The 10,654-nt window shown below is 38.6% G+C and overlaps 1 protein-coding gene across 3 annotated transcripts in view; it reads right to left on the bottom strand.

Moving 5' to 3' along the window:
* Positions 1-2,005: 2,005 nt before the first annotated feature.
* dgkb (diacylglycerol kinase, beta) overlaps positions 2,006-10,654 on the bottom strand; it is a 67,337-nt gene continuing 58,688 nt past the window's right edge. For all 3 annotated transcript variants that reach the window (XM_055047095.1, XM_055047098.1, XM_055047097.1), the window contains 3 exons: positions 7,300-7,420; positions 6,254-6,314; positions 2,006-4,229 (listed from right to left, as the gene is read on the bottom strand). In XM_055047095.1, the coding sequence (XP_054903070.1) occupies positions 4,122-4,229; positions 6,254-6,314; positions 7,300-7,420 (290 nt within the window). In that variant the 3' untranslated portion in view covers positions 2,006-4,121. The remainder of the gene's footprint in view (positions 4,230-6,253; positions 6,315-7,299; positions 7,421-10,654) is intronic.

Genomic DNA, 10,654 nt, shown 5'->3' with positions numbered 1-10,654 from the left:
ATACAGTGTGTACACACAAACACGCCACAAACACGCCACTCACTTCTCTGCCCGGTCCAGTTCGTGGCCATGGGAACAGTGTTTTGAAGAGCCTCCAGAGGGACTCGCTTAGCGCCAGCGATTCCCTCTCCTGTAAAGGGAAACATTGTAAAGAGCTGACCTGGAAGTGATGCACAGGTCACCGGGTAAAACTGCTCCAGGAACTCAGTGGGACAATTTTATTTTCATTTATTTTATGGAAAAATTTAGCAACAGCGTTCTGCAGGACTAAAAGTACCGGTTTTAACATTTAATCTGCGTTTTTAGCAAGTCTAATCCACTATGTAGATTACATACAGTACCTCAGAAAGTCAGACAATTTCTTTAAAAAAAAAAAAAAATTCAAGTTCTGTGAAAAGTAGAAAATTTACAAGAAAAGTGGCTGAATTTGCAAATGTTATTGCTGTTTTATTTGTGCTTATTTGAACCGACTTAAGAAATGTGTTGCTTGGTTTCCAGAATGAACGAAATGATTCATATTTAATATATTACTGCCTTTCTTCCCAACATTCAAAGAGCATATTGCATTGAAATGAATCTTTTCTCTTCTTTGTATAATTTGTCCTTTTCAGTTCATTTTGCCTGTGAACTTCCAGTTGAACTAACAGAACAGTTTGAGGTGAAATCCCTGAAAGTAAAGTTTACCATTGAGGGAAACTCTTGACTGAAAGACGGACGTGTCACGCCGGTGCCATCTTGGATCCATTACCAGGCAGGTGAAGCTGATGTGAAGTGAAGTGCGGTGCCACTCCTGCTGAACTCCACCCACGATGGAGAAACGCAGGTCAAGTGCTGCTGCCCAGCCGGCCGGCCGGCCCAGAAGTGGCTCTTATCTCTGAGAAAACGGGAGAATGAAGATTGCAGCAAATTTACCAGAAAAACGACAGTAAAGTCTGTGACGCCTGGGAATAATTGATGGTTTTCACAATCAAGACGCAGCAATAAAAATCCGAGCTGCATTTTCTCACCTGAAGGAAAATTCTGCAGCCCAGATAAAACCATGAACCAACTTTCAGAGCTCAGCAGCTGTTAAATTAGTTTTTTAGTCTTTAATATAATTTTCGGCACCAGTTTTCAGTATTTTTTTATGTTTTCCTCTTTAATATAATGAGGAAAAATAATAAATGGTTAATATTTTCTATCTTCCTGTTGATGCTAGCTGTACTACATTTTGACATATTTGACCGTCAACAGGAACACATTTAATGATATATTTTGACTATATATGGCCTCCTATAAAAGTTAAAGGTGATATTTGTAACTTTTATTTGAGAAAAAAAAAGATGTGACAGTAAAATGTGAGATAATTTGAAAACATCAATCTCCTCTGCCTCTTTTCTGAGCAATTATTGTCGTCAGAAGAAATAAGCCACTCCCGATCAAAGACATCCAATCAGAACCAGGAGGTGGGCCTTATTGCTGCCAATAAAGCTCATGTACACCCTGCTAAAAGTATTAATGACAAAAAAAACTTGCAGTTATAGGAAAACTGTTTACGACCTAATGCTAACTAACCTGAACAATCATAACAGGCTGTGCTAGCTATAGAGTAGCAGAGCTCAAGGGAGAGAAGCGCCACACAGAGGGTGATTGACAGCGCCAAGAACCTCTTGGCTCTGGTTGTTAATACTTGGCACTGGGAGAAGGCAGATTTTATTTATATAATCAGTCTCATACCATATTGTGATGACATAGTGACAATTTGAACAGTCATGTAAATACATATATTTATATCAAAGTTAAATACTGCAACTTTAAGAACTTTCTTTTGTTTTTAGGACGTCACCAAGAAACATCTAAAATCTGTAAGACTCCCTCTGAAATGCTTAAGATAGTTCAAATGTATATTAATATGCATTAAAATGTCTAATGGAAACCATTTGGCATTATTAGGACTACAGCCAATCAGTGCGTAGAGTAGAAATTGTACTTTTACTGCAAAATACAAGACAAACAGAAGACTGCATCAAACAGCTAAAGCCTTTAATTGTTTCTATCACTTTTCTCGGTCAGTGCTACCAGACATAAGTCGTTTGTGGGCAACAAGAACAGAGAGCCAGAGTGAAGCAGGAAGCGGAAAAATAAATCATACTGTGTACAAAAATACAACCTCACTGTACAAATGCTGCACTTTACAAAGCACAAGAAAGTAGTGAGACTCTGATCTTCGTCTCCACATCACGGATGGCACTTTTAGAGGAACAGCCAGTCCAACGGTCATTCTCAGAAAAACATGCATTTAAAAAAAAAAAAAAACAGGGCTCTTACAGTAAATCAGCAAAACATCCAGAGCAGTTTATGCTTTTGGTGCAAGTGAAGGCAACACGCAGAAATGAAATAACTACCAGTGCCAACGAGAGTGCTTTTATAGCTCGAACACGGCAAAAACACAAAATCATGCCAAGTATTTTTTTGGCTTACTTTCCAGAGAAAGTATTTATCAAACTTAAAGTAAGACAAAACTAACTCATAAGTAATTTTTCAGCAAGATATTGTATCTTGTTCAGAGTAAAGAATTCCTTTAACATTAATGAAAAGGTTGATTATTTCACTTATAAAAATGTTTTATTATAAGTGAAATAATCTGCCAATGGAGCGAGGATATTTATAACATTAAGAAATTACAGACTTAAAAGAAGCTCATGATTCCAGCTGAAGAGTTACTTAAGAGTTAGTTTTATTTTATTCAAACTGTACAAAGAATTTGCATTAGAAACTAGACCAATAATACTTGGTAAGATTTTGTGGTTTTGGCAGAACATAACAGCAAATCACAAAGTCAGAGTTACAGTTTTTATCTGTAACATGGCAAGTTGTAAGTAAAAGTTAAAAGTTTGCTTGGTGTGATTATTTCCAGGCAAATTTTACTACACTGCAAAATACAAAATATTACCAGGTAGTTTTGGTCTAGTTTCCAGTGAAAATGTCTTATTGCACTTGAAAAAAAGACAAATTTAACATGGGAAAAATGCCTGGTTATGAGTGAAATCATCTGTGCTGTAATTTTTCATCAATATTAAGGAATAATCTTTAATCAAGAACCTATACCTTGCTTAAAAGTTATTTGTAAGTAAGTTTGGTCTCATTTTAAGTGTAATAACATAAATCTACACCAAAAATACCTTGTAATGTTTTGTGTTTTTGCATAAAAGACAATAAAAAAGCCTCTGGAGAACTGTAAATGTTGGCTGTGTGAACGTTTTGCACTATAAACACAGTGAGTAAACTTATTTCAAGACCTTGGTGTTTAATTCATGCTTCCAAGAGAACCAAACATGTAGTTGTGATTTTACATACTTGGCTGCTGTGTTTGCTCTGTAATTTATGGCACTTTTCAACCAAAATTCATTCATCTCAGTGATAAAAGTAAAGACGAGTGCTTCAAAGCCTAGATTTAAAAATGTCCACAATATTTTCAAATCTGTAGCTTTTTTCATGCAACAGCAAATGTACAAGGAATTGGTGAAACTTCCTAGAAATCTCCCAGCATACAACAAAAAAGAGCATGCATGTTTTATGAATAATCAATAAGTGTTTCCCATTTAAAGAGCAGCATAAAAATTGGACAACTCATAAGAAAAATATTGCAAATTAATCTGAATAATTCATGAGTGAAAAACAGATTTTATAGCTTACAATCATCTGAAACAGCAGCAACCTTTTTTACTTTCCATCGTGCATCAGGTGAATGCAGAAATACTTAAAAATAAGCCTAAGTAACAAAAATTAAATTAAGAAATGCATAATTCATCCATTTGGTTGTTCAAATTGGCACAGAAGACAACAGCAAGAAAATAAAATAAATTTTTACAGAAAATAGAACAACAGAGGTGGACTTCCAGAAATAACTGGGGTATTTTTGGAGCTCACAGAAGATCAAACTCTGTTCCAATCACAGCTTATTTTGGATTCAATCTCAGAGACATCTTCATGCTGCAGGCAACACAAACCGAAGCTACAGAGCGCTAACGGCCGCTGGGCTATCAAACAGGCGTCAAAGTCCCTTCAACAACTGGACCACTGGGTCTTGATGAAACTGCTGCAGCTGCTTCTGCTTAAAACGACTCGGATTCGACGACGGTTTAGTCTTTGCTTTCAGAGCGCGTTCGTCTGAGGATTGAAGAGAGGAAGCTGCGGCCTTGCGGCGCTCCCATCAGCATGTGAGCCTGGTTCTTATGGACGATCTGAATCTGGGAGGAGAGGAAAACAGGGAGAAATCTCGTTTGGGGAGCCTCTAAAACACACAGAAATTCATTTTAAAGCGCAGCAGGTATGGGGGTTCAATCTGATTTTGTTCAGATATCAGACTTCAGTGTGAACGGTTCACGACACCAAAGCGACTCGCATCTGCAGGAGAAGAACGCAGACGTCACAGAGCAGTGCAAGAACTGCGTGCGGTCTGGCTTCATCTGGAGTGAATCAGGGTTGAGAGTTAAATAAAATTGTTTTTACAGGACTTGAGCAAAGTTTCCTCTCACACCACCTTCTTCAAATTAAACAAAACTGGTGTCAATGTTTGTGCAGCAACATTTCGAATATTCCAGCAGGTCAAAGGTCAACTTGCCAGTCCAAGTTTACAAAATGAAACGCGATTTAGTGTCAATCAACTGTGCTTCATTTGTGCAGCAAAAGTTATACTTTGTGCCACTATCATTTTTAAGATTGAGAAAAAAGAGATCAACCTGCCCTGCTCCACATGAACAAAATATAAATTAATTTTATGACCTTTGTGCAGCTAAAATTTTAGCATCACAGTTGTTTGACACCAAATTTGTTTGGTTTTCTAAATGTGTGGGGAGCTGGTTGATCTTTGATGACCCCTGAAGGCACCTTTAAATGATAGCGGCACAAACAATAATTTCTACTGCACAAATGTTTGACACCAGTTTTGTTTAATTTGGGTTATGAGACAAAATTGGGGGTTATAAGTTGTAAGTATCATTTTGTTGCCAGTGTAAGCAGAAAAACACAAAACTCCTGATGTACCTGGTGGTTAAATCCTCAAAAATAGTTCAGCAGACAAACTGCCAAAAATGCCACATTCCTATTTTTCCCCCACAGACTAAGAAGTTCAACAAAAATTTTTACTGGCAACAAAAGTCTCAGATATTTTAATAGCAATATTCACACCAGTTTGCAGAAAATCTTACAATGTTTCCGAAGCAGACAAATAATACATCAAAGTAAATTTCTACTTTTCTGTTAAACGTGTCACTTATCTTGATATATAACAACCTATGCTTCATTTCATACACTGTCATCTACATGCAGATTTGAATTCAGTAATGCATCACCAACAGAAGCAATCTCCCATATGGGTTCTTGTCAAATGGTTTATAAATGCACATCTATGAGCTTTAATACGATGCAGTTTGAGAGTCGCTCGGATGCATGACTCTGACATCAAATGGTAACATATGTGCATCATAATTTATAATAAAATTTTGGCTTCACAGACCAACAAAGCCTGAATTAGCAATGATGCTACATGAAATTTTTGATGGAGCAACTCGCATCAACCATCAAGGGTTATAGGCTGCATCATTAGAGTCTCAATGTGGAGCTTCCATCTGCATTTAAAGGAGCGCGTCACCTTCAAAGGGAAGCTGCCATTTATTGGAGTTGAACTCTGACTTTGTGGCCCCTACGGGCTTTTATAGACTCACTTTTATCGTTAAACAAGAACTTAGCGCTTCTGATTTTCCTTATGATGCATCTTTTGACACAAGACACAAAAGGAAGGGAGGATCAGAAGGAAGACATCAAATGGAGTCAGATTGAATTAAAGATGCAATGTTAAAGTTTTAAAAATATCACAGCATTGATAGATAATAAGAAATGACTGGAATCAATACTCCCATTAGAAACAAACACCGGAAAGAAAGCAGCAATTTACATTTATGACGGTTAATTCAGAGCTAGTTATCAGTGATACATGTTGTATGTGGCGTCAAAATGCAAATGAACCGCTGGTGCAAATATATCATGCATGCAGAGGAACTGAGGTGTGTTTGCATACATGCTGTTGTTGTTAATAATTAGTGAGATTCAACCTAAACTGAGATGTTTTTAAAAGTATTTCACAGGTTGAAGGGTTGAAATCACCTCCGACAGGATGAAAAAGCTGCTGTTTATTTGGGATACGCCACTAATTAAGGTGGAGCAAAGCGAAATCTTTGTGCTTGAGAAATAGTGAATACATGTCATGACTTACAGTGCAGGGAGTCTGCATCCACGGTTCACCATCAATCTGCATCGGTAGGGACTTAGTGGTTCTGCAGGTTACAAATACAACACTGTAAAAAGTCCTGCTGCACCAAAGAGACTTTTAAATGAATAAATAATCAAAGATAATCAAAGATATCTTTAGCAGAGGTGGGTAGAGTACTCCAGAGTATCACTACTTCAACATATTTTCATTCAAATAAAAGTGAAAAGTAACAATCCAGGAAATTACTCAAGTAACAGTAAAAAAGTATAAGTCGACTTCTTACACCACAAAGTAAAATCCAATACAAAATGTGCTTGTATTATAGCCTTCTCAGTGTTTTTTTCATAGACACTGAAAAGAAAATCTGAATTTCATCTTTTTCATTTTTCAAAAAAAAAAATTCCTCAGAATTCTGGATTTAAATTTTAGAATTTTGAGTTTTTCGCAGAATTACACTTTTAAAGTAAAAAAAATTATCTGTGTTCAATCTCAAAATTCAGAATTCTGAATTTAAAAATATTTCTGACCTTTCCTCAGAATTCTGAGAATTTTCCAAAATTCTCACAATTCTGAAACTATTGTTGAAAAGAACTATTTTCTTAAATTATTAGCTTGAACCACAATTCAAAAGCACTTTTTGATTTTCATTGTTGAGTTTTATTTTTGGTTTATTTCAGAGACCACTGTGGGTTTTGGTCATCAACATGAGGCGTGCCAACAAGTTTGTCCATGTGTCAACAAATATGTTTCATTTCAAAGTAAACCAGAAAGTCAGCAACTGTTTTGTTTTCTCATCTGTCACTGAGAATATAAACACATCGCTCACAGGACTCTGAATGTTATTCTCTGATATTACGCCTCCAATTCCTATCTAAGTGGATCTTTCTTGCTCAGAGTTGGTGCAGACGAAAACAAAAACATTTTTCTAGAGGCCAGAGTTTCCATTGGTGATGAAAAAACGGCGATTGAATCACTTCAATAAAAAATAAAGTTGCATATTTTAGGCTTTTTACAAGGTTACGAATAAGTGGAGCGTGTGAAACACTGACCTGATGGTTACAGAGGAGCACTGGGCCAGCCGTCTACCGGCGCTCTTCAGGCCCGTGTAGATCTGACCCATTTCCATGGCTCCTTCAAGCCCCACCACCTCCAGAAGGTGGTCAGAAAGGTCTGACACACAGAAAGGAAGAGCTCAAAAAGGTCATAGGAATATCTTGAAAACAGTTTTTTTACAAATAAATACAGAGCAGAGAATGTAGAACATGAAAGAGGGAAGTGGAAGAAGGTGAAGGCTAATAAAAGAGACGTTTTGTTCATCACTTCAGGTTTTTGCTTCCAAGACGTGCAACATTCAGTTTCCCATGCGAAAAAAGGAAAAGAGCCAACAAGCTACAAACTAAACAGCAATTAATTAGATTGCACCGGCAACGCAGAGCAATCTTGTGATAATATAATTATTAATTTCTGTGCTGTTTTTCAGTTATGAGCATTGATTTTGACCCTGCTGGAAGCTCAGCGTCACGCAGGGCCCATCTGTTCCAGGGGCCCGCTCCGTCGACTCGTCCCTCCACAGATTAGGAAGCCGCTGCAGCGCTGCTGGGAGAATCCGGATACTAATTGAAACAAAGAGCCGTTTGCAGGCGCGCGGTGCGTGAGAGCGCGTTGGCTCGCTGTCACGCGGCGGAGCTCGACGGCTGTTGTGTTCGCGCGAGTCGTGTTGGTTTCCTGGAGGAGTGTCGCAGCCGATGTTGCTGCTCGGGTGAGATGTTGATGCGGTGTCCAGCTGTCACCATGGTGATGGACAGGCGTCTGCCCCGATCTGAGAGTGCAGTGGTGAGTGCGGAGCTTTCTAGGGTCAGAGTGGAAGAGTTTGTGTACACACAGTCCACAGCAGGTTGACCTCCTGGCTCTGGGCTTTAAGGCCGATCCTCCCATTGAGACTCACCGGCAAAGCGCGAGTCTCACCAAACACGCAAATTTGACCCAAATCTGCTTTTCTTTCTTTTCCCCAAATGTGAAATATAATCTGCTTTTTTGTGGCAGTCTGAACAGCGCAGTTCCAATCTTTTCCCCAAAAACTCCCCAAGTCTGTCAAAGATCACAGACTTTTCTTTTCATCTGCTCTTAAATTTCTGTTACATCAGTGCATAATTTGTTGTGTTTTTAACTATTTTAGCTTCTTTTACTTCATGTTGTCAGACAGGTTTGTGCCTCCCCACTCAGCTCCTTCAGACTAGCCAGCAGCAATTAGCAAACACTGGGTGGCACTGTGCATCTGCTGAGCTCGTTATAGGAGCTACTTCCCAGTGAAACGCTGATGAAAACACTAATAAAGAGTCAATAGAGGAGCCATGTTGTGATAACTTCAGAAAGCCTAACTTTAAGGCTTTAATTTACAAAATAAAATTTCTTTTGCGTCATATTTGCGATATAAAGCACTTTATGACATCTGAAGGTAAGAAAGTTACTTGATTGTACTATAAAATGGTATTACATGCCTGGAAAATAGAGAGTACTGCCCCTTTAAGATGTTTGTTGATTCTACAGGTCAGGCAGCAACCAGGCTAAGTTAAATGGATCTAATAATCTTTAATAAATAAAATGTTCTTTTTTTTAATTTTATTTTTTTTACATTTGCTGAATCCAAATGTAATCAGATTTTACAATATATTCCTCATTCAACTCCTGAACGTCTGCATGGGTAAAAATAAAACAGATTTAGCGTGAGTAGAGACGGTTCTTGTCGGTGGCGGCTCTGACACATGTGGAGCGACGGGCTGGGGGCAGCGGTGGAGCGGCGCTAGACCAGATCAGGTGAACGTAAAACTAAAGAGGAGTGGCGGGATGAGGAGGGAGGGGGCGATCCTCCGACGTGAGGGTTGTCAGGGGGGATCAGTCCTCGACGTCAACCCCCTTCCACCCACACATGAACTCTCCCTCTCTTTTCGCGAAACCTCAGTCCCATTCTAAATAATTCACTCTGCAGCCATTCCCTTCCACCTGAGGGGCTTGTCTCCTGGCGTCACCAGCGGGACGATTTAACAGCTCCCGAAAGGTCACGTTTTATTTATTTATTTATTTATTTATTTTTAGCCACCCACAAGTCGGCAATCCACACTCACACACACACAGTTTCACCAGACAAAATCCCTCCCAACAGTTTGATCTGTGGATGGTGGGGCCCCAGTGGGTCGAGCCGTTCCTTTGTTTACCTATAAATATGGCGTTCTCTTGATCTGACAAGTTAGGCCGCTCTCCTTGAGGGCACCTTCCTCAAGGGCATCCATTCTCACATATGAAGCACAAGTGGATAAACACACACATCAATAGTCTCAGACAGAGCGAAACAAACGCAGCTTTGGACGCAGAGCAAATACACACACTCCTCGCTCACGCTAAGAGCCTTCCCAGGTTCGGACTCCGCCAACGCTGCAACAATTGATTTTTATTCAAGATTTAATGGAGTGTTCATTGTTGCAGGTTTGGCCTTGAACTGATCAAACTTACAGAAAAAAAAAATCATAAAAAATTAAATAAAGAAGAAGCAACCTCAGCATTAGCATTAGCTTCCATAATACATGGAAGCTAATGCTAACAGGCTAACTCCCGGTCAAATTATATCTGCGCTTTAAAGTCTGCAAACCTGGAGCATGAATTTAATTTATACATTAATAACTTACACGTTTGATGAATGCTTGATGTATAAATAATTGTACATGTGAGAATATGAGATTTAAGTGTAATTAAATGTGGAAATAATTAAAGTTTATCTGGAAATTAAAATGTTTGTGGATTGATGAATATGAGAAGGGCAGGAAATCATAAGATCGTGTTTCTTCTACTTGCTCCTTTTCGAACAGATAATGTCAAATTACATGTCAGCTGAGCATTTTTTCATGTTTTGTGGAAAAATTACAAGGTTATACATAGTTCCTTACATGTTTCCTGTTTCATCAGTTTCTGCTGTGATTTAGAGCATTTTTTTTATTTTTCTGTAAACTGTTTGTTGCTATTTGACAGTGCAGCTGCTGAAATGCACATATTTTAGCAAGCTCTGAAGGCACAATACCACCAGAGAAATCAAAGATAATAATCCAAAAACAGGAAACAAACAAAAACATGAGAATAAGGGTTCGTGCATCTTCACAGAGATCAGTTTCTCTACCAATCATGTTCGGACCAGTGAAGTCTCACTGGGGATCACCTGCAGCCATGTTTGCAGAGCCTCGCCGACTCGTCAGCGCTGATTTTAACATCCACAACCAGACAAACCCAGCACAGCAGGAAGCCTACACAACACACTGCACCTCACTTTCACACCAGCCGTCAGAGATAAACACAAAACAAACCAAATATAAAATGTATGAAACTGGTAAATTAAAAATAAAAACCTCCATAAATGAT

The sequence above is a fragment of the Poeciliopsis prolifica genome, unplaced genomic scaffold (assembly GCF_027474105.1).
Source record: "Poeciliopsis prolifica strain line A6 unplaced genomic scaffold, Auburn_PproV2 SCAFFOLD025, whole genome shotgun sequence".
Classification (NCBI taxonomy): domain Eukaryota; kingdom Metazoa; phylum Chordata; class Actinopteri; order Cyprinodontiformes; family Poeciliidae; genus Poeciliopsis; species Poeciliopsis prolifica.
The sequence above is the reverse complement of the archived record's forward strand: the minus strand, read 5'-3'. Positions and strand labels throughout refer to the sequence as shown.